The sequence below is a fragment of the Rhinopithecus bieti genome, unplaced genomic scaffold, assembly GCF_001698545.2.
Source record: "Rhinopithecus bieti isolate Rb0 unplaced genomic scaffold, ASM169854v2 scaffold_19722, whole genome shotgun sequence".
NCBI lineage: Eukaryota > Metazoa > Chordata > Mammalia > Primates > Cercopithecidae > Rhinopithecus > Rhinopithecus bieti.
In genome coordinates this window covers 223,880-249,429 of record NW_016809905.1, presented here as the reverse complement: position 1 = coordinate 249,429, position 25,550 = coordinate 223,880, and the positions used below count along the sequence as shown (strand labels likewise).

At 36.8% G+C, this 25,550-nt stretch overlaps 1 protein-coding gene across 4 annotated transcripts in view; it reads left to right on the top strand.

Annotated features, from left to right (window-relative positions):
* The window catches only part of MS4A13 (membrane spanning 4-domains A13), a 22,549-nt gene extending 4,599 nt beyond the window's left edge, over positions 1–17,950 (top strand). For all 4 annotated transcript variants that reach the window (XM_017890788.1, XM_017890787.1, XM_017890786.1 and 1 more), the window contains 5 exons: positions 809–949; positions 6,720–6,776; positions 7,711–7,830; positions 11,834–11,929; positions 17,757–17,950. In XM_017890788.1, coding sequence (XP_017746277.1) covers positions 809–949; positions 6,720–6,776; positions 7,711–7,830; positions 11,834–11,929; positions 17,757–17,813 — 471 coding nt within the window. In that variant the 3' untranslated portion in view covers positions 17,814–17,950. The remainder of the gene's footprint in view (positions 1–808; positions 950–6,719; positions 6,777–7,710; positions 7,831–11,833; positions 11,930–17,756) is intronic.
* Positions 17,951–25,550: the final 7,600 nt, after the last annotated feature.

Below are 25,550 nucleotides of genomic sequence, written 5' to 3'. Positions count from 1 at the left end.
AAAAAAAAAAAAAAAAAAAAACATTGAATAGCTTTCTGTTAAAGTTTATATGAAAATAAAATTTATGTGTCCTCTGTCATTTTTAAAGAGTAGTAAAAAAAGTGTGATTAAATATATGAAATATCAGTTCACATATAAATCCAGAAATAAATTTGCTGGGATTATAATTATCTTCTTCCAAATTAGAGTTGAGTAATAATTCTCCCCTATTCAAACTCCTTCCCCTCTCCAATGGGAAACGGAGTTCAAGCAAGTCTATTCTGGATATTTTCTGTATTGTTGTGTTGGATTATGCCTCGCTCCAGCATACTTGTGAAAAAAATCATACCAAGTACTCCTTGAAGGAAAAGATAAATCAAACCTTTATAAAAGTCAAAAAGTGATTCATCTTTAATAAATTACTAATGTACAAGAAAATGTTGGATTTATGGCTTCCTGCATTATAGTAGATTAATAACCACATTTTCTCTGAAGTAATCCCAATATTCTCCTCTCATACCATTACTTGATAGGTAGGGAGACTAGCCAGTGATAGAATCAAACTGTTAACTTACAGGAGAATTGGCCAGAGCTACTATTATTGAACAGCCTGTTGTTTTCAGTATGACTGATTCCTATTCGGTATATCTCAGTCCTTCCTGATTGGTCCTTTTTTCTGGGATAACCAATCCAGGAAATACATTATTAAGTGCATTGCTGTTTTACTTTTGTATTTGTAAAGGTGTTAAATGCTTCTTATAGTTAACACTTATTGGAATTGTGTTTTAAATTACATTATTTCGGTACTAACAGCATTCTCTTCTCACAGGCTATCCAGATTATGATTGGCATCTTTCATGTTTTCATGTGGTACTTCCTATTGGTTTTGTATAAGGGGCAAATTAAAGGAGCCTTTGGAATATATGAACCTGTAACTTACAAAACAGGATGTACTTTGTGGGGAATTTTTGTGAGTAGAATACATATATATTGCTTTAATCATACAATAAATAATATTCATGCCAATAATAGAAGGTAGGGAATGGTTTCTGAACAAGGTTTTCAGGAGAATTATGTGACTAAATCTCATGTTGATAATTTATTCAAAGTCAGATTCCTTTTTTCAACAAATATATATTGAGTACCTTTAATTTACAAGTTCTGTTTCAAGAGATATGGAAACAGGAGTACACAATAACAGCCATAGGGCAGTTCATCCCTAGATATGTGAAAGGCAAAGAATCTCAACTATAATATCCATTAGCATGATTAACTTGCATGTTTATTATCTTCACTTCAGTCTCCTCACCCAATGAGTCAGTACTCATTTTCTACATTTTTCATTACTGACACTTTTCTGTGGTTTCTAGATAGCCATTAGGTAGGGGAAAACCTAGAGAGTATAGCATCCTGGAAGCCAAGTGAAGAAATTGTTAGAAGAAATGAGGAAGGATCAACTATATTATATTTTGTTGTTTTGTCAAATAAAATGAGGACTACGAATTGACCATTGGATTTAGCAATATGGAAGTCAGTATAATCTGTGCACTAGTAAATTTTACAAGTAGTTTCAGTGGAATTACGAAGCAAAAACCTGGTTGGAGTTGATTTAAGAAAAACATAGGAAGAGAGGAATTACAGATAGCAAACAGACAGCTTCTTTAAGGACTTTAATGTGGTATAAAGAAATGGGGTGATAGCTGGGGAAATCTGGCTCCAGAGAGGGTTTGCTTATTAGTTTCTGTGAGTTGAAAGAAACAGCATCATATCCTTTGTTGAGAGGACTGAACCAAAAGAAAGAAAATTGATGATATGAGTAAATGGGGGTGGGTATTGGAATCAAGTATTTGTGTAGGCAAGAGGTGATGGATTTTGATGCACAAATAGCTAGGAGCATAGAAAGTTTATCTAGGGCAGTGGTTCTCAGCTAGAGGCGATTTTGCCCCTGAGAACATTTTATAATATCTGGAGATATTTTGGATTTTCACAGCTGGAGGTGTACATCAGGTGGGCAGGGGCAAAAGATGCTGCTAAATAGCCTGTGATTCACAGGACAGCTCCTCACAACAAAGAATTATCCAGCCTAATTATAAATGGTTTCAAAGTACAAAAATAGGAGGGAAAGGCAGAGAAAGAGAGAGAAAGGAGAATTTTCTTTGATAGGATGTTGGAAGCCTGTGGAAGTTTTTTGTTTTTTGTTTTTCCAGTAGCTTCAAATAGCTCAATGAATTAAGCAAGATTATGAGCTGAGACTGAGGATGGGGAAGTGGTTTGGTTGTTTGAGGAAAGGTGAGAGAATATGAAATAATCATCGAGGAAAAGTGAAAGTGCACAGATTATGGAGAGGTGGTTTTATTTTCATATAGCATTAAGGACACACTTGAGGTTTAGGAACAGGATATGAATATGGGTTGTATGCCTTTCTCAGGCCATGGTCAGCTGCATGAGTGCAACCATGCAATAGGATAAAACAATCTGGATTTTGTTTAGTTGTGCGACTATAATAAAACAAGAACGGTGTAAAAGAGTTGCAAGTGGATATAGGGCAGTGTTTGTAATGGTTGGCCATGAAATTTAAGTTAGTGATGGAAAGAAGAATTTAACAGAGAGTTGAAGTTCTCAGATTATGGACCCAGGTGGGGTCAAAGGGTTGTTAAAATTTTAGTACTAGAGGGCATGAGCTAGAAAGATAGCAGGTGGTGATCAGGTGGAATTCTTGAAATTAAGATTTGAAAGGTACAGCAAAGACAAGAGAATGATTATGGGAGTAAGTGACTAAGATAGTTTGGAGTCAGGGATTGGAGGAGAGAACAAGAATCACAAGCCCAAGGTACTAGAAAGATGATATGGTTTGGCTGTGCATCCCCACCCAAATCTCATCTTATAGCTCCCATAATTCCCAAGTGTTGTGAATTGTCTTCAATGCAGCTCCAACCCTGCATTTCCCTTCTGCACTGCCCTGGCAGAGGTTCTCCATGAGGGCCCTGCCCCTGCAGCAAGTGTTGTCTTCCCTGGTGGAAGACAACTGAATCATGGCGTGGGGTGGGGGGGGCAGTCATTCCTGTGCTGTTCTCATGATAGTGAATAAGTCTCACAAGATCTAATGGTTTTAAAAAATGGGAGTTTTTCTGCCCCTCGCCCCTCCTAAATTTCATGTCTTCACATTTCAAAACCAATCATGCCTTCCCAACTGTCCCCCAGAGCCTTAACTCATTTCAGCATTAACTCAAAAGTCCACAGTCCAAAGTCTCATCTGAGACAAGGCAAGGTCCCCTCCACCTATGAGCCTGTAAAATCAATAGCAAGTTAGTTACTTCCTAGATACAATGAGGGTACAGGCTTGAGTAAATACAGCTGTTCCAAAAGGAAGAAATTGGTTGAAACAAAGGCTATAGGCCCCATCCAAGTCTAAAATCCAGTGGGGCAGTCAAATCTTAAAGCTCAAAAATGATCTCCTTTGACTCCATGTCTCACATACAGGTTATGCTGATGCAAGAGGTGGGCTCCCATGGCCTTGGGCTGCTCTACCCCTGTGGCTTTGCAGGGTGTAGCCCTGCTTCTGGCTGTTTTCACAGGCTGGCATTGTCTGCAGCTTTTCCAGGCACACAGTGCAAGCTGTCAGAGGATCTACCATTCTGGGGTCTGGAGGATGGTGACCTTCTTCTCATAGCTCCACTAGGCAGTGCCTCAGTAGGGACTCTGTGTAGCAGTAGGGACTCTGTGTAGCAGCTCCTGCATTTCCCTTCTGCACTGCCCTGGCAGAGGTTCTCCATGAGGGCCCTGCCCCTGCAGCAAACTTCTGCTTGGGCATCTAGGCAGTTCCATATATCATCTGAAATCTAGGCAGAGGTTCCAAAACCTCAATTCTTGACTTCCGTGTACCACAGGCTCAACACCACATGGAAACTGCCCAGACTTGGGGCTTGCACCCTCTGAAGCCATGGCCCAAGCTCTACATTGGCACTTTTCAACCACAGATGAAGCAGCTGGGATGCAGGGCACCAAGTCTCTAGGCTGCACATAGCACAGGGTTCCTTGGCTTGGCCCATGAAACTACTTTTTCTTCCTAGGCTTCAGGGCATGTGATGGGAGGGGCTTCCATGAAGACCTCGGACATGCCCTGGAGACATTTTCCCCATTGTCTTGAGAATTAACATTCAGCTCCTCATTACTTATGCAAATTTCTGCAGCTGGCTTAAATTTCTCCTCAGAAATTGGGTTTTTCTTTTCTATCACGTTGTCAGGCTGCAAATTTTTTGAACTTTCATGCTCTGCTTCCCTTATAAAACTGAATGCCTTTAACAGAACCCAAGTCACCTCTTGAATGCTTTGCTGCTTAGAAATTTCTTCTACCAGATACCCTAAATCATCTCTCAAGGTTCAAAGTTCCACAAATCTCTAGGGAAAAATGCCACCAGTCTCTTTGCTAAAACACAACAAGAGTCACCCTTTGTTCTAATTCCCAACAAGTTCCTCATCTTCCATCTGAGCCTCAGCCTTGATTTCATTTTTCATATCATTATCAGCATTTTGGTTAAAGCCATTTGATAAGTCTCTAGGGAGTTACGAACTTTCCCACATTTTCCTGTCTTCTTCTAAGTCCTCCAAACTGTTCCAACATCTGCCTGTTACCCAGTTCCAAAGTCACTTCCACATTTTCGGGTATCTTTTCAGCAGCACCCCACTCCTGGTACCAATTTACTGTATTTGTCCATTTTCATGCTGCTGATAAAGACATACCTGAGACTGGGCAATGTACAAAAGATAGAGGTTTGTTGAACTTACAGTTTCTCATGGCTGGGAAGGCCCCACAATTGTGGCAGAAGGCAAGGAGGAGCAAGTCACATCTTATGTGGATGGCAGCAGGCAGAGAGCGGGCTTGTGCAGGGAAACTGCCATTTTTAAAACTATCAGATCTCATAAGACTTATTCACTATGGCAAGAACAGCATGGAAAGGACCCACTCCCATGATTCAACTGTCTCCTACTGGGTCCCGCCCACAACACATTGGAATTATGGAAGCTACAACATAAGATTTGGGTGGGGACACAGAGCCAAACCACATCAAAAGATCAGATAGATAGATATGTATATATACACAAATATGTGTGTGTGTGTGTGTATGTGTAAAAATATCACCAAATATTAAGTGATGTTGGAGAGAGAATCAGCGTGTCAAAATGTCAATTCATTCCGAAAGAAGAGTGGCTAAGGGGTCAATAGATTACTTCAACCATGAAGAATAGTGAGTTATAGAATCTGATATATGACTGAAAGGTGGAGGAGAAAGAATGGTGGGATAGCAATAATGAGCAAGGAAACCACTTAACCCCATACTTCAAACAGATGGAATGAGGGCTGTAGGATACAATATGGCTGCCCATTGAGACAGCGAGTGATCACTAGAAGAAACAATGATCTCTAGGAGGTCTCCCACTTTTATATATACACTAGCTCATAAGTGTCAACGGATTGCCTTGAAAAATAGGAGAAAAATATTGAATTTTCACACAAAATCCAGATAAATGATACATGATTCATAAAGGATGCATGGCTCATAAATAATGCACTAGTTCATAGGTGATAAATGATAAATGATGCACTGGGTCACATGTGTCAAAGCACTGCCTTGGGAAAAAATAGGAGAAAAACTGTGGATTTTCCAATAAAATCCAAATAAATGATGCATTTTCCTTAGTGTTTAGCCACTCATATTATAAAAATAGTATATTTAACTCCTAGGATAACTTATCTAAAATTTCAACTAAATGTAATTTAATACTAAACTTCTCACTTAAGCCTAAAATGCCTTTGAAAGGCATTTTGTAAAACACATGGTAATCTACAGATAATCTCATTAGAGAGCACTCTAATTCAAAACTCACAAGATATTTTCACCTTAAATTCTGAGCTAGTTCTTACCTTCACTGTGTACCTCCTTAGAAATCTCAGCTTTTGTTGTGGAATGAAGTGCTGAACATATAGATTTAAAATTATCCATGGGAAGTTTGTAAGCTTCAGGTTTGGGCTTCCTACATATAGTGTATAGCATGACAAAAATAGTCTTTGACTTGGCTCTTTAGTGTTTTATCACTAAAACAAACAAGACAAGGAATACTTTGAGGAAATTGTGCAACCTATCTTCAAACAATATGGCATCGTTTTATACTTCTTGGAAGTAGACAGACTTCCTGACATGAAATAATGGAACCTCTGTTTTAAAAAACAAAGGCAAAGGCATGAATTTCTGCCATTACCTTAATAACGACTACAAATCTCATAAGAGACTGCATATTTTGTACCATCACAATGTGGAATAGATTCTTGAACCACTTTTTCCATATTTGGATATGTACATATTAATCATAATTAGTGGCATCATCTCATTAGGAAGGATAACATTAAAAGCAATAATCAAATGACTTATATATGATGTATCTCATACACATAAAAGCAAATTTGGTTCCTGGTTCAGGACTGCTTAGGCTGTCTGGCATATTATCACAATGTGAATCTGCCTACTGTCCCCTATATGTTTCTGTTATGACTGACTCTACTACTACCTTTCAATGTATTACTACATGATGTAAATTTATCCTGACCCATCTACTAAAACTTCTGTGTATTTTGTTACTATTAGCATTCTTAAAATAATTGACTTAGAAGAGAGTTGTTAAAAGTACATTCTAAATTGGTAAGCACTATCAATGAGTATTTATAAATATGTTTTTATATCCAGTTTATCATTGCAGGAGTCTTCATAATAGGAGTAACAAAGTATCCGACTCGATCTGGAGTAAGTTGAAATGTTTGTGGTATCTCTAGAAATCATTTTTCACAAAGCTAAATATTAAGTTTTAATGAAAATATAATGTCTAAATAATGAAGGAATCTATGCTACCTGTAAAATAAATGAAGGAATTAAGAATGAATCTAGAAGAACATAATTTAATGTAGACAAATACACTGTATTGGTTAAAATCATGATTATGTATAGGTTTCTAAATGTATATATAGTTTTTGTTTTGTTTGATGTTCTACCTTTTAACATTGTGTAAACTTTATAATTAAAAAATTTAATAGGACCTAATGCCTTTAGATATAGACATTATACTACTGTAAAACTTCATTTTCTGAACTATCCAATTTGGGAACAAGATGGTATCTTGTAATAAAGTAGGAAATTGGTCCAGATTAAAGATCCATGCATGGTATAGGTGGATAGATACTGGGAAGAAGAACACTTTAGAATCTGAGAGCTAAACACACCTTCGAAATTAGTCTGCCCTCATAATTTGACAGATATAAAACTGATGTCTGAAGATATTGATAGATTTCCTTAGGTAATGAAAACCCAGGATTAAAATTTTATCAACTGACTCCTATTTCTACAAGCAGTCATTTTCCATTTTCTTTTTTTCTTACAGTGGAACCACTTTTGTCCAAATCATATCTTATATGCTTTCTTCCAAATGACTTATAACATTGAAAATACAATACTTTTAGCCTAAATGGAAGATTAATGATTAATGGACTGACAGTGTTCATGTTTCCTCCAGATTAACTGGGCTTTATATAAATTAGAAAAATGTTTTCTTAAGACTTAATACTTCTAAGGCTTCAGAAACTAGATCAAAGTTTTAACTAGATGACTTTTTTCAGCAATGCAAACTATTACACCAAAATGTTTATTCTGAATATAATAAATTTACCTTCTGTCTCCTTTTCAGATTATATGTACTTTAATCATAAACATCTTCTGCATAATAACTACAATTACTGCAGTAACTCTAACAATAATAGAGTTGTCTCATTTCAATTCTCCGTCATACAGGAATTATGGACAAGCAGTAAGTGACCAATTCTATGGGAACGTATTAATTTTAAAATTATTCTTTCTAATAATTTTGAAATCTTAGGAGGTAAGATGAGGCTTTTATTGGTCCTCATGAAATTCTTTGATTTAGTAGTGAGTTCTTGGTTGAAATTTTTAAATCAAAAATAATTCTAGGGTGTGAGTTTTAGTAAATATTAAGAGAATGTTTGAATTCTTGACTTGCTGAATTAAAGTGAGTAAAAATTTGAAAACTTCAGTGGCAAGTGTCTATGTATTAGGCACAGAGTCACTTAATGATTCTCTTAATAAAAGAAAAGTATAATCTGGGACCATAGAACCATTTTGCAAATAAACAAAAGAATTCTGCTACTGACACATACGGTTCAAATTGTAGACATCTAGCAATTTCTGGCTTAACATAGAGCTTTTCATACATAGCCTATCTTTGCATCTTACATGAATTTTGCTTTAAGGCCAAAAATGCTAAATATAAATAAACGTAACTTGTTTCTATTTAGTTCTCCAGTAACTGTGAAGATCTTTACTGATAACACAATAGGTGTATTTTAATTATATTGGCTTTAAATTCAGAATCATAGAATACTAGTGCAGCAAAAGACCTTAGCAAAACTAATACAAAATCTCACATTCAAAATAAGGACAAATTGGAGTGAAACACCTTGTTTGACCAACAGAACAAAACAAATAACAATTTCAGTAATGAGTAGAAGCGTCCTTGCAAGTGAAGGATAAACTTCCTCCTCCTCCCCTACATACTTTCTCTCCATACCTGTGACATGTTATTAAGGGGGACGTCAGAGGAAAGAACACAAACCTGGAGAACAGAACCCTGGAGGACAGTGAGATAATAAGAGAAAAATGCAGTAATTCTCCAAAATAAATTATCTGTAATGAGTGATTATGTAAACAAACATGGACCAGATTTTCCCTATAAATCGTAAGAAAATTGTCCAGTTGCCCTGAACATTCAATCTACAAATCTTTAGTTCTAATTTTGAGGGCAGAGAATAGGGAAGGAGGACTTAAGTTATTAAGTGCATAATTGTTTCAAGTTATATGTCACCATTCTTATTCATAAACTTTTAATTATCAGTTTAATATGGCATAATTGCCAAGGATTGCCTTTTGCAGTCAGTGTGAGAAACCACTGTAGTCTGTATTTATCTGATCTGAACTCAGTAATAACGACCAGTTTTACAGTCTCTCAAAATCACAAGTTTCAGCACAAGTTTGCTGTGATTAGTTACACAAAATGAACTTGTATATTAGACTTATATCTCGAAACCACCATCTTTTTCTAGTGCCATTATAGAATTATGTACTTACACTTGCTAAGGCAGCCAACATTTTACAGGACTTTTACATGCCAACTTTTCTAACATAAGTAAGGGTCTTGGCTAAATCTACAAACTCAAGTTATCAGTGTTCCCAGGCAGCATCAGAAAAGTGCATGAATCTGAAATATACTCCTCATGTAGCAAAATGGTTAATACTATAGATTCCAGAATCAGAGTGCACTTATTTAAATACTATCCTCAGTACTCACTGTGTGTAAACCCATGGAAAAGTTTCTTAACTTACCTGTTTCTAAGTTTTCTTTTGTGTAAAATGAAGAAAATGCCTGCCAGTTAACTGCTCTGTTCTTTCTTCCAAACTCCTGGCCTGTTGTTTTAAAAGCTAACTTGACTTTTCTACTTGGCTATGCTGCTATCACTATCATATCAAGCTCAATAGATAGAAAATGGAAATCATTTACCTCCTCAAAGGTACACACTGCAAGACTCCCTCGTTTCAATCTCCTACACACAAAACCTTGACATAATACCTCATCTCTCTTTCTACTCTCTTTATAATTACCAAATATTGCTTATTCTTCATTTAAGTATATATTAATTAGGGTTATCTTGGTTTTAAGTAATGGGAAATACAATCCAAGTTGATTTAAGGCAAAAAGGGTCACTTACTGACTTAAGCTGGGTCCACAAGCTTACAGTTTACATCATCTGCCAGGGACTCATTCATTCTCTCTCTCTCTCTCTCTCTCTCTCTCTCTCTCTCTCTCTCTCTCTGTGTGTGTGTGTGTGTGTGTGTGTGTGTGTGTGTGTGTGTGTGTTTCCTAGGTTGTTTTCATATTTGAGCTGATCTGGCTGACCTTTTGCTGCTTTCAGTCAGGGAGGGAGTTTTAGAATAGCACTCTCATATAAATTAAGGAATATGGGGCCGGGCGAGGTGGCTCACGCCTGTAATCCCAGCACTTTGGAAGGCCAAGGCAGGCGGATCACTTCAGATCAGATGTTTGAGACCAGCCTGGACAACAAGGTGAAACCCTGTCTCTACTAAAAATACAAAAGTTAGCTGGGCATGGCAGAGGGCACCTATAATCCCAGCTACTCAGGAGGCTGAGGCACGAGAATCGCTTGAACCCGGGAGGCAGAGGTTGCAGTGAGCCGAGATCGCGCCATTGCACTCCAGCCTGGGTGATAGAGCAATACTCAGTCTCAAAAAAAAATTAAATAAGAAAATAAGGAATATGGGCAAAATGACTTTTCACAGTCTTGTCAGCTAAGAAGTCCCAAGTACTTTCTAGCTAAAATGTTATGATTATTATTGTGGATTTCTGCCAACAAAATTAAATCAAAATTATTTACCTTGGTATTTCGAACCTTCTACATCTTTTCCTTATCTTCCTGTTTATACCGTATATGAATGAACACTATAATTCTCAAAACGTTATATTGCTTACATTCAGTTTTGTTCTCACATTAAAAACCATAGGTTGTTCTGATATATATTTTAACTTTACTATTGGTTCTATTTTATGTCTGAATTTTTAAATTATTTTGTCACATTTTTAATTTATGCTATTAAACTCTTTCTGAAACAAGATAGGTTACAAGGAAACAAGCAAAAAAATTTAAAGTTGCCTAGAATGCTGCTTCCTCTCTTCGTTTTTCTCAGTCCTACCCTTATTGCAAAGTTCCTACCACTTTATGAAGCCTTCCCAGAGCGTAATAGCTTGGAGTGAACCTCCTGTCCCTCCTGTCCCGTATAATGAGTGAGCAAGTTTTTATCCATTTTATATGGTACCTTATATTATCTTTCTGTCTCTTCTACTTCATTATAAACTCTAAGTAAGAAATCAGGAAGTTTTTATGTGTCATTGCATTCCTATCATCTAATTCCTACTACCAGATAGTTTATTGAATATAAAAGATGTTAAATAAACCCAACAAAGAAGGAGGAGGAAGAGTTAGAGAAGGAATTGAAGGGGAGATAATTATGATGTCATTCTTTCTAGATCTGAGTATCATTCTTGTCTTTCCACAGCCAGCACAAAACCCACATTTTCAGGATGAGCACCAATATTATTCACATAACTAACTAATCAGATTTGTGGTTGAAAATACCTTTCTGATAGCAACAGAAGGGAATCTGTTTATCCTAGATTGATCCCAGCAGTCACAATCACCTTATGCTTCCAAGTTAAATGTTCTTTGAACTCTTTTTGAATTTATTATTCATTTTAAATGATATTAGAGCAATATGTATGTGAGAGTTTTATCACCATGTATGTAAATTTACAAAGGGTTGTCATTAATAATAGCTGTTTTAATAGAAAAGGATTGCTTGATAAATCTGTTGGTGGCCATCTTATCATTAGAGACAGAAGAGTCAAATCTTAGTAACTGAAGAGTTTAGATAGAGAGCTGTGCCAGCGATTCTGTAAAAGCTGTCAGAGTGAGACAAGAATGCTAAGCAATGGAGATCAAATACAGAAACCACAGATGCTGAACTGAGGAACCGAAAGCTAGGGAAAGTGTAGCAGAGGGCAAAGGAATAGAAATGTCTAAGGAACTCAAATGGTGAAAGGTTTATCTGTTCTTATTTTCCTTCTTTTTTTTTTTTTGACTCTCATACCAGTAGCTCCTTCCATGATCATGTTTGCACTCACTAAAGATAATAACATAAGATTTCTCCCTGTTTTTTGGTTATAGAAACTTGGGAGGGAAGTATCACATATTTTACTGTTCTTCTACCCTTTGGAATTTTCTGTTGCACTTACATACTCAATATGCAGCTGTTCCAATTTGGTAAGTGTTTACCCACTCTCTGGCAAATCAAAAGATGTTGATTTCTAGTAACTACACTCTATGAGGAGATGAATACAAATACAAATGAGGAGATGATGCAAAATATTTAGAACTAATATGAATGGAATGTGTGATATTGCCTTTATTTTTTATTAATATTATTTTATAAATAGAAAACATCAAATTATAAAAGTAATACATGAGGGTAAATTTAAAAGTAAAAAGCATATAGAGTAAAAAGTGATTGTTTCCTTAATATAGTTCTTACGATATCCACATATCCAATTCTACACAAAAAAAAGACCAATATACACACATTTTCTTTTTTACTAATTGTATGCATTATATTCACATTGTTTTGTCATATGCATTTTGGCAATGATTAGAAATATCTTTCCATTACAAAACATATCTAAATAATGCCTTTTATTACCTTCATTGTTTTCTTAGTATTCAACATTCCCTAATTACTGCATATGTAGCTTGGTTTCCAGTTTTTTCTAAATTATAAACAATGATGCAGTGAACACTTGAGTATAAATATTTTTGCATACAAGACCACTATTTCTTTAGGTGGTTGATTCCTAGAAATGTAATTGCAGAATCAAATGTAACAACATCCCAAAATGCTATAACAACTCACAAAAGTTTATGAGAATGATTATTTTCTCACAAGCTTAAAAGAATACATATCTAACATTCATTCATTCTTTCTCAAATATTTATGGAGAGCATGCTATTTGCTAAGCATTATCATAGGCACTAAGGATGCAATGATCAACAAAACAATGTCCTTTCCATTAGAGAGTCTGCATTCCATTGGGGGAGAAAGGCAATAAACAAACACATAAAAATATAAAATGTCAAGAACTGAAAAATGTTATGAAGTAAAATAAAGCAAAGTAAGGAGATAAGGCAAGACTATTTCATGTAGGATGGTCAAGGAAAACTACTGTGATCAACAACTGATTGAAATATAGAAACAACTATAAGACTATATGGTAAAAGGATTTCTGAAGAGAGAGAATGAGTTGCATTTCCAGAATGGCTGACTGGGGACATGGTAACTCTCCCTAAAAATGAAATTATAAAACTGAACAAAATTATCAATAAACAACCTTCTAAAGAGTCAGGAAGTTGACCAAGCATACGAGAACTTGCAAAGTGTTTATTTAAGAAAATCTACTCGACCTCAGTAAGAACAGTGGATGTCTGTGGCATGTTAGTTTTGTACTGTTCCCACTCTTCCCACCTGATATGGTTAGGCTTTGTGTCCCCACCCAAATCTCATCTTGAATTGTAATCCCCAGGTGTTGAGGGAGGAACCTGGTGGGAGGAAATTAGATCATGGAGGCAGTTTTCCCCATGCCATTCTCATGATAGTGAGTGAGTACTCATGAGATCTGATAGTTTTATGAGTGTTTAGCTAGTTCCTCATTCACTCACTCTTCTTTCTCCTGCTGCCATGTGAAAAAGGTCCTTGCCTTCCCTTTGCCTTATGCTATAATTGTAGGTTTCCTGAGGCATCCCCAGCCATATGGAACTGTGAGTCAATTAAACCTCTTTCCTTTATAAATTACCCAGTCTTGACAAGTTTGTTATAACAGTGTGTAAACAGACTAATATACCACCCCACCCTCAGATTCCATTACGCAGAAGTTTACCTTGGTGGGTCAGACTGTGAGATGACTCACTGCTTGAGATGACTAGTTTTATTTGGAACAGAGCTCAGAATGTTCTATGACCAAGAGGGTTATTAAAACAACCATAATCCCAGTGACAAACAAGCAGGTAAGGCCAATGTCATTCCTAGCCTGACTAAGATCACAATACTTGTTGCGGCAAAAAATTTACTAGCAACCTACCAGAAACTCAACAGAGAAATCTGAAGAACAAGACAGCCACAGTGGACCTTGATAACTTCCTACTTTTCCCCTGTAGTCTGGAAGAATATAAATATGTGCAAAGCTATACACATACTAAGGAGACTGGAGAAGGTCGTAGTGAGCCCTTGGTTGAACAAGAGGCCTTGCAAAAATAAAGTAAAAGCTGGGGCAGCCTCAACTTTGAATATACTGCTCAAGCTACACTGATTCATTAGGAAAGGGTAGAAGTCTTACTGGTTCAAGGTGTCTAATACTTTCCTAGAGCTTCTATAACAAAGCACCACAAACTGTGGCTTAAACAACACATTTATTTTCTTACAATTCTAGAGGCTAGAAGTTCAAGATCAAGGTGTTGGCAGGGTTAGTTTCTTCTGAGGCCTCTCTCCTTGGCTTTCACTTGGCTGTCTTCTTCCTGTGTCTTCACATGGTCTTCTCTCTTTATGTGTCTGTGTCCTAGTCTCGTCTAAGCATACCAGTCATATTGCATTAGGGCTTATTCTACTTACCTTATTATAACTTCATTGCCACTTAAAAGACCCTAACTCCAAATACAGTCATATTCCAAGGTATTGGGAGTTAGGACTTCCAGTGTTCCAAGATACTGGTGGTTAGCAATTACCACCACTCCTGGGAAATGAGGCAATCAGAATCTAAAATTGCTATGATATATTATCTAAAATGTCCAGTTTTCAACAACAAAAATATGCAAATAATAGGAAATAGTTAACCATAGAGTTCAAAACAACACTTAACAGACATAGTGTCTTGGAGCAAGGGAAGGATAAATGTTGGACTTAACAAAGAAAGGCTTCAAAAATTAGAAAATATGTTTGAAGAATTATAAGATGGCAACAATGATTCATCAAATACAAGTCAATAAAAGAGGCAGAAATTATAAAAAACCCAATGGAGGTTCTAGAGTTTAAAAATACAAGAACTGAAATGAAAAACCCACTAGAGGAACTCAAGAGCAGAGGTGAGCTCACAAAAGACAAAATAAACAGACATAAAGATAGCAAAAAAGATATTGCCCAGTCCAAAGAACAGGAAAAAAAAAGAAAATGAAGAAAACTGAACAGAACCTCAAAATCCTTTGAGATACCATCACATGTATAATGGGAGTCCCATAAAAATGGGGAATACCAGAAACAAATTAAAGAAATAATGGCCTCAAATTCCCCTCATTTCATGGAAAATATTCAATACATCCAAAAAGCTCAAGGATCTTCAAGTAAAATAAACACAAAGAGATCCACTCCCAGACATCTCCATGTCAAACTGATAAAAAGGAAAATCTTGAAAGCAGCGGGGGGGAAAAAAAAAGACTCTGCATATACAAGGGAACCACAATAATATTAAGAGCTGGGTTCTCATCCAAAACAATGGATGGGATATTAAAGTACATGGGGAAAAACAGGCAGGAATTATTTATCCTTTAAAACTATCCCTCAAAAATGAAAGTGAAATAGAGACAAACACAGATGAATAATGTGTTGCTAGCAGAAATTCCTCATGAGAAACACTAAAAGACGTTCTTTAGACTGAAAAGAAGTGACATCAGATGAAACTCAAATGCACATGAATAAATAAAAAAGTACCAGTAAAAGTAATTATGTAGGTGGTTATGAAATAACAAAAGATGTATAAATACATCTTTTGTGCTTTCTTCTGTTAACTGATTTAAAAGACAGTTGCATTAATCTCATTGGGCTCACCCAGGTAATCCAGGATGATTACCTTAATTTAAGGTCGTGTTATTAGTAACATTAATTCCATCTGTCATAACTACTCAGCTCCACTTTTTAGCATGAAAGTATTCATAGACAATACATAAAGGAATGGATATGGTTTGTTCCAGCAAAACTTTATTTACAAAAACGGGCAGTGGGCTAGATTTAGTCCATGTATCATAGCTTGCCAACCCTTCTTCAATAGATAGTTTCTCCATTTTTATCTTAAATTGTAAAAGATAAGATCATAAAAGCAGTAATTATAACACCATATTGGTAGTTATATAATATATATAGATAGAATATATGACAATAATAGCTCAAAGAAAAGGAAAGGGAATGAGTTATATGGGAATAAAGTTGCTGTATTTTACTGGAATTGAATTAGCATTCATCTGAAGTAGACTGTGATAAATTAGGGTTCTTATTTAGTGATTAAGAAAGCTAAAATATAACAGCTTAAAATAAGGGAATTAACATACACAAAGTATGTTTAATTTTTAAAAAATAAAGAACACAATGGCCAGGCTTGGTTGGTTAACAGCCATATTCCCAGCATTTTGGGAGGCCAACTCAGGAGGACCATTTGAGCCTAGGAGTTTAAGACTAGCCTGGGCAACATGACGAGACCTCATCTCTACAAAAAAATAAAAATAAAAACATTAGCCAGGCATGGTGCTACATGCCTGTGGTCCCAGCTACTTGAGCAGCTGAGGTGGAAGGATCATTTGAACCCAGGAGGTCAAGGCTGCCATGAGCCGTATTCATGTCACTGTACCCCAGCCTGGGTGACAGAGCAAAACCCTATCTCACAAAAGAAAAAAAAAAAAGGAAAATAAAACACATGAGACACATATAAAACAAATAACAAAATGTCAGATATAAATCTATTCATTGTAATAACAACATTAAAATGACAATGAGATGTTTTAAAATGCCTACTGGAATGACTGAATTTCAAAATATTGATGAAGCCAACAGATAGCAAAGATTATGGATAAAAGAAATATCTCTCACACTCCTAGTTGAAATATAAGTTATTGAAACAATTTTTAAAACTTTTGGGCATTACCTACTAAAAATTACACTGTGCATACCCTATGATCAGTAATCTCAGTCTTTGGTATACAACCAACAGAAACGTTTGCCCTTATGCATTCAGATAAACTTCCAGGAATATATAGAGAGCAGAATTATTCAAAGTGGCCCCAAAGTGGAAACAACACAGGTGGGTGAGTGGTGAATAAGTTGAGGTGTATTACTTTATTGAAATTTGACATGCTGATTAAAAGGAACTATACCTGCACTTAACAACATGGATAGATCTCACAAATAAAATGTTGAGTATAAAAACTCAAAAGAATGCATAGTTTTTAAAACTCCATTCATATGAACTTTGAAACCAGGTAAAACTAAAGCTAACTTATAGTGTTTAGGGATGCAAGCTTAGTTGATGAAACTAGAAAAAAAAAATTGACAGGATGACCTTATCTAAAAGTCAAAATGACCATTACCTTGAAGGAAAGGAATAGGTAATAGTTGAGAAATGTCATGAGAGGATAGGGTGCTGGCATCTATTAAGATTTATGTTCAAGAAGACTATGGTTATTTTTATTATAAAAGTCTGAAGGTATACCAAAAGATATAAGTGATCCAGCAGAAATTAAGAAAGTAGGTTGAAGGCTGGGCATGTTGGCTCACACCTGTAATCCTAACACTTTGGGAGGCTGAGGCAGGAGGATCACTTGAGGCCAGGAGTTCAAGACCAGCTTGGTCAACATGGTGAAACCCCATCTCTACTAAAAACAGGAAAAAAATTAGGCAGGGTGGCACAGGCCTGTAATCGTAACTACTCAGGTTGCTGGGGCATGAGAATTGCTTGAGTCTGAGCCTGAGAGGTGGTTGCAATGAGCAGAGATCGCACCACTGCACTCCAGCCTGGGCGACAGAGCAAGACCTCGGGGGAAAAAAAAAAAAAAACAAGGAAAGAAAGAAAGAAAGAGAGAGAGAGAAAGAGAGGAAGAAAGAGAAAGAGAGAGGGAGGGAGGGAAAAGAAGAAGGTTGAGATAGGAATGGGACAGAAATACGATACTTTAAGATTTTTCTCTATAAATATCAGTATTACCTGTATTTTAAAGAAAAGACCTATTTATTAGTTGTATAATTTTAAGAAACATGATATGATTTGTAAGAGGTTGCTTTTTTTTCCAGTTTCGAAGACAAAGTGATCTTACATCTGTTGCAGAGGAAGCTGAGAACACTTTTTAACAACCCTAGAAATGTGAGGATTTTGCTGCTGCTGATGCCTGATGTGGGTCCTAACGATACCCCTGTATAACAAAGCAGTTACAAAGCCTACAGACTTTGTGCAAAATAAAATACAAACAAGGTGAATTTTCTCCTCAGTATTCAAAATGTCTCTGCTCATATTTTTCTAGGCTGCAAGGGGAAAGCTTTTCCCTATTTAAATATGAGATTATTACAGAATGAATTTGTTATCTAGGTACTCTGAATAGCTGTCAACTCTCCATAATAGAGCTTTTTGTAAGAGACTGTCAAAAAGATTCATTATTATCTCTAGAGTGAAGGCTGTTGACTTGGGCCATGATGCCATATAATTCACAGGGAAACTTTAAATACTTATGTCCGTACAAGTAGAAAGCACATTTTATAGTCTGAGTTCTTCTACTTTAACTGGCTTCTACTTTAACAAAGTATGAATCAAAAGGCCTCTAATTCATATTTCCTTCATTGTTCTTTGACTTCTCTTCTCCTTATTTAAAGTTCCTTTCTGCCCTGAACATATCTGCTATCTTTCTTATCTTTCTTTCCCCTTGGTTCTTTCTTTTTATCATTGTTTGGATCATCTGTTCAACTGCTTTTCAAAGCAGACAGTTTTTCCACAATAAGGAGAATTTTCTAGAAATCTGTTCTGAATTCAGTTCACCCTCTCTTCTAATATGGAACATGACTTTAGAAAGATGTTTCACTGATTGCTATCTAACACTGTAAACTGAGGTTACTTGATTCTAAGAATTTCAGCGCTTAGCTCATTTTTTTTCAGATTGTCTACTGTATGCCAATGAATAATATATTAAGCTCTGGAGTATCAGCAATTAATAAGGTACCTGATGACAAGGAGACTTTATTTTAGGGGAGGAAACAAACAGCTACCAAATTAAGACTATGTATGACATATAAATTAACAGAGTATAAAAAAGTAGAAATAAGACAGAAGAAATAATCCTTCAGATGTGAAATAAGAGGAATAATTAATACTAAAGGATTGAACTAAAGCTTGCAGACAGTAGGGGGCCATTGGAAAGTATTTCAATAGGAAAATTATAGGCTTGGATTTACATTGAAAAAAGTATGAAATATGGGAAAATGCGATAGAAAGTATAAATTTGATTAAAGCAACTGGATTGTGGGAGGGAAAAATGAAGTATTATTGTAGTGATTCAGAGAAGCAATGAAACATGGTAAGTTTTAGCCTTACTGGCTGATTAAACATGAGGTGTGAAGAAATCTAAAATAATCCCCTAGTTTCTGGATTAGATAAAACCTACAGTGATATAAAGCATATAAGACATAACAGAATTGGATAAAATGACAAATTCTATTAGGATAAGTTGAGTTTGAGGTAACTATAGAATATCAAAGTAGAGATGTCAATTAAGTAGTTGAAAATACAAATCTGGAAACAGAGGAAAGATCAGCTATAAACTGACTGATTTTGATGGTACTTAAAAGTATTGAGGGTTGATGTTACCATGATGGCAGACTAGAAAATAACCTACTCATATCTCCCAGAACAATAACAATTCTGCACCCATTCCAAGTCAAAAGTCTCTCTGCAGGAGCCTTGGGATTCAGGTAGGAGTTTGTCAAATCCCAGTGGAGCCCAAGATCCAGGAGAGTCATTTTTAGAGTGCAGACCAACACCCGAGTGGCTGATTTGCCGAGATTGCTTGTAGATTCAAGCCCGGTAATATCCTAGCCCTCGAAGGGGTTTGTTTAAAGCCTCATTTGGCTTTGAGCCTACAACCAAAACCATCTACCATGGGTTCCAGAAGGAATCATGCACAACAGTGCCATGGTGGAAAGGCTTGTCTGCCTGCTGACATTGATCTTGGCAGTGACCCTGAAAGGTGCACTGTGGCTCTGCTTCAGCCTTCCTTAGTTGAGGTCCCAGCTCAGAGCTACTCACACAAGAACCCCAAAGTGAGACTCACTCATCTCTTGTAACCCAAAATTCTGAGCCTCCATGATAGGCTTGCCAACCTCTGTCCCACAGCAGATCCCAAGCGGGTCCACTCTCAGCTCCAGTGCCTCTCACTGCAGTGAGAAACTATCCCATCTGTGCTAAGAATCTGCTGGGAAATGAGTACTTGTCTAGGCCAACAAGATGAGCATTCCATCCTACATCACAAAGGAGACCCCAAGGGAGCCCAGTCTCAGTTCCAGTCCCTTCTGCTGCAATCAAGGAACCATCCCATGTTTGCAGGGTGCTCCTGGGAGACATGTGCCCTCTGAGCCAACAAGACTGAGCTCTATAACCTTTATTCCACCGCAGATCCTGAGGGGCCCCAATCTCAGCTCTGGCCCCTCTCACTGCAGTTGAGGAACTATCCTATCTGTGCAGGAACTTGCTGGGTGGCACGCACCCCTCTACACTGAAATTGACCTCCTCATCCCGTGTCTCACTGAAAATCTCAAGGGGGCCCAATTTCAGCTAAAAACCCTCCTGGTACAGTCAGGTAGCTATACCAGCAACCCACCCTCTGTTTCACAGCAGATCTTGAGGGGGGCCAATCTCAGCTCTGGCCCTTCCTGCAGCAGTCAAGAAACTTGCCCACTTGTGCAGGAATCTGCTGGATGATGCATGCTTATCTGAACTGACATGGGCCCACTAGCCTCCTTCTCACAGCAGTTCCCAAAAGGGCCCAGTCTCAACTCTAGCTACTCTTGCTGCACTTGGGGACACAGCCTATCTGTACAGAGACTTGCTAGGCAGTACGCCTATCTGGGTCACTGGGTCAGTCATTCAGCATTTTCACACAATCCCAGTACCCTTCTTGAGTCTTTCCCAGGTCCATCTGGATCAGAAAGCTGTGTCAACCTTGAAGTCTTCAAGAGGTTCACAGTAAGCCTGGGCTTAAGGTGTCTTATAATGCTGAGATAGCTTCAGTGGTCACAGGCTCCGGTAAAACAACAGTAAGTCAGCTTAGAATCCCTGGAAATCCCTCTAAAGGACAGGCACAAACAAAGCCAGTCTGTGAAGAATGAAATAAAACCTAATCCCTCAACACAGAGAATAGAATGCTAAGGTGATTGTTAAATTGATATTGTAACTGTGGTGTTTAAATGATTTATATCTTTAGTAAGAAGACTAAACCCAAAACTATGAAAAATAAGAACATTTAAACTACTAAAATAAAAATATTGCCTATCTTAAATATCTAAAATATTTAATATTTATATTAAACAACTTGCTATAGCTATAAGATGCTTTATATAAGCATAATGGAAACCACAGAGTAAAAACCTATAATCGATATCCTAAAAATTAAAACAATGAATTAAAACATGCTACCAGAGAAAACCACTTACACACAAAGGAAAACAGTAAGAAAGGAAGAGAAAAGTTACACAACAACTATAAAACAAGTAGCAAAATGGCAGTAGTAAGGCCTTACCTGTCAATAATAACACTGTTATTAAGTAAATTAAATTATCCAATTAAAAGACATACAGTGGCTGCATGAACTAAAAACAGAACCCAACTATATGCTGCATACAAGAAATTTACTTCACTTATAAAGACACACACAGATTGAAAGTGAAGGATGGAAAAAGATATCCCATGCAAATGGAAACCAAACATGAACAGGAGTAGCTATGCTTAGATAATATAAAATAGACTTTAAGTCAAAATTGTACAAAAAGGCAAAAAGGCCATTGTATAATGATAAAGGTGTCACTTCAACAATAGGAGATAACAATAGTAAATATGTATGCACCCAACACCAGAGCACCCAAATATATCAGCAAATATTAACAGATTTGAAATGAGAGATATACTGTAATACAATAAAGGAAGGGATTTCAACATCACATTTTTGGCAGTGGACAGATCATCCATGCAGAAAATCAACAAAGAAATATTGTAGTTAAACTACACATGAATTGGACCTAACAGACATTTAGGGAACACTTTGCCCAACTACTGCAGAACACATATTCTTCTCATCAGCAAATGGAATAACCTCCAGGATAGACCATATTTTAGCCACAGAATAAGTCTCAACAAATTCAAAAAAGTAAAAATTGTATCAGGTATCTTTTCCGACCACAATGGAATAAAACTAGAAATCAAGAACAAGTGGAACTTGGGAAACTGTACAAATACATGAAAATTAAACAATATATTCTCAAACAACCAATGGGTCAAGGAAGAAATTAAGAAGGAATATTAAATATTTTTGAAACAAATGAAAATGGAAACAAAAGACACCAGAATCTATGGGATGCAGAAAACGTGTACTAAGAGGGAAGTTTATACTAATAAATAGCTATATTAAATAAATTTCAAATAAGCAACCTAACAGTGCACCTCAAGGAACTACAAAAGCAAGAATAAACCACCCTGAAATTAGTAGAAAGAAAGACATTTCTAAAAGATCAGAGCAGAAATAAGTGAAATTGAGACCAAAAAACAATACAAAAGATCAGCAAAATGAAAAGTTGAATTTTGAAAAGATAAAACAAAATTGGCAAACCTTTAGTTAGAATAAAAGGAGAATAAAAGAGAAGCCCCAAATGAATAAAATTGGAGAAGAAAAAGGAAACATTACAACTGAAACCAAAGAAATACAAAGGATCATTAGAGACTATTATGAACAACTATATGCCAATAACTTGGATAATCTAGAAGAAATGGATAAATTTCTCGACACATACAACCTACCAAGATTGAACTATGAAGAAATAGAAAATCTGAACATACCAATAATGTGTAACAAGATCAAAGCAGTTATAAGCAGTCTCCCATCAAAGAAAAGTCCAGGATCTGAAAGATTGACTGTTAAAGTCTACCAAACATTGGAAGAAGAACTAATATCAACTCTACTCAAACTATTTCAAAAAATTAAAGAGGAGAGAATAGTACTCAACTCATTTATAAGGCTAGAATTACTCTGATACCAAAACCAAACAAGAACACAACAAAAACTACAGGCCAATATCCCTAATGAACATAGATGCAAAAATCCTCAACAAAATACTAGCAATCTGAACAACATACTAAAAGAGATTATCATGATCTATTGGAATTCAACCTAGAGATGCAAAAATGGTTCAACATGTACAAATCAGTAAATGTGGTAAATCATATCAACAATAAAGGACAAAAACTATATAATCATTTCAACACAGTCTGAAAAAGCATTCAATAAAATTCAACATCCCTTCATGATAAAAACCCTCAACAAACTGGTATAGAAGGAATATACATGCACTTGATAAAGGCTGTATATGACAAGCCCACAGCTAATATCATACTGAACAAAGAAAAACTGAAAGCCTTCCCACTGAGATCTGTAACAAGGCAAGGATGCCCACTTTCACCACTTGTATTCAACATAGTACTGGAATTGCTAGCCAGAGCAATTAGGCAAAAGAAAGAAATAAAGGGCACCCATATTGGAAAGGAAGCAGTCAAATTATCTTTTTTCCAGATGACATGATCCTATATTTAGAAAAATGTAAATTCTCCATGAAAACACTCACAGGACTGATAAATGAATTCAGTAAATTTGCAGGATATAAAATCAACACTCACAAAAATCAGTAGTGTTTCTACATGCAAACAGCAATCAATCTAAAAAATAAATCAAGAAAGCAATCCCAAGATTGCTCCAAGATGGCTGAATAGGAACAGCTTCAGTCTACAGCTTCCAGCATGAGCGATGCAGAAGACAGGTGATTTCTGCATTTCCAACTGAGGTACTGGGTTCATTTCATTGGGACTTGTTGGACAGTGGTTGCAGCCCACAGAGTGTGAGCCAAAGCAGGGTGGGGCATCACCTCACCTGGGAAGCATGAGGGGTCAGTGAAATGGTGCCAGTGCCCAAGCCACCAATGCCAGTACCACCTCAGATTCAGGATTCATAGACCCTCCACAAGTACCAGTGCTTCAGTGAGATATTGCTCCTCACTGGAGGGCATTAGCTGTGGGGGGTCCACCCACAGACCCTGACCCAAACGACGGATGAATAAAATCTACACTGATATACACAGACACTCTGTTTTGCCAGTCCTGCTGAGCGTCCAACCGCCTGCACACCAAGAAGGGTTTGTCGCTGCGGCCAGCCCTGAGCAGTTCACACTCCAGGCATTTATTTAGTATACAATAAACAACAAAAGCTCTGAGTCAACACACTTGTGGATAATTAACATGGTTAAGAGAGTAGTTCTAGGAATGATTAAAGCTCAGGTACTGCGATCTAAAGTAAACACCATTAGGGGATAATATTCCTGGTCGACCTCCCCCCAAGAGGGCCATCTGGCTCAAAAGTTAGTTAATGGAGGTAGGGTAAACAGACTTAACTGGGGAAGCCTCTATTGTCCCTAGTATTTACCCTATGACCTAATGCTCTCAGGTAAGAACCAGCTGCCTTGAGCCCGTTCAGTTATTACAAGCTATGTAACCTTTCGGCCTTCCAACAGATTTGTGACTATTTCTTATAACTTTTCCTAATATTTCCCTTTAATATTTCTGCCACCATCCTGAGTGAATCCCAACACTTCAGGCTTCATGTCTATGACCACTCCACAGGTACCACTCAGCAGACATCAGTGCCAATGCCATTTGGGCTTGCAAGTAGGATCCAGTGTCAAGAGAACTTCCATCACTACAACATCAGGATCAAGAAGACCCTAACAGCTACAACCACCATAAACCCCAAAAACTCACACTACTGCAACAAACATCCACACTGTTGCATGCTGAGGATCCATGTAATCTTTGTCAATACCAAACCGAGCTGACAGAGCTGCAAAGAGACTGCACAGCTGTGCCCCTTAGTGATGCCAGAATTTCTGCTGCATCCCACCTAGCAAACACTCTTGCACCTCCTTTTACCCACAGGAAAAGGTGTTTATACACAAAAACTAGCCTGTAAATTCTAGTATAGAATTTCTCTGCTCCACAAATGCAGAGAAATCAATATAAGGCAGTAAGGAACATGAACAACTAAGGAGACAAACTACCAAAGTAACAGTCTCCCAGTAGCTGACCCCAAAGAAATAAAGATATACAAACTGCTTCACAGACCATTTAAAATAATTGCTTTAAGAAAGCTCAGCAAACTTCAAGAAAATATAAACAACTCAATGAAATAAGGAAAATAATAAATGATCAAACAGATACACTTAACAGAGATTAAAATTATTTTAAAACAACAAATTTTGGAGCTGAAAAATATAATAAATGAAGTGAAAAATGCAATAGACTCAGTAATGTGATTGCTGAGTCAAATGGTATTTCTGCTTCTATATCTTTGAGGATTTGCCACACTGTCCTCCACAATGGTTGAACTAATTTATACTCCCACCAAAAGGGTAAAAGCATTCCTTTTCTCTGCATCCTCTCCAGCATCCGTTGTTTCTTGATTTTTTAATAACTGCCATTCTAACTGGCATGAGATGGTATCTCCCTGTGGTTTGGCTTGCATTTCTCTAATGATCAGTGAAGTTGAGCTTTTTTCATATGTTTGTTGGCCACATGAATGTCTTATTTTGAGAATTGTCTGTTCTTGTCCTTTGCCCAGTTTTTAATGGGATTGCCTGTTTTTTTTTTTTTTTCTTCTTCTTCTTATAAATTTAAGTTCATGGTAGACTCTGAATACTAGACCTTTGTCAGATGGGTAGATTGTAAAACTTTTCTCCCATTCTGTACATTGTCTGTTCATTCTGATGATTTTTTTTTTTTTTTTTTTTTTT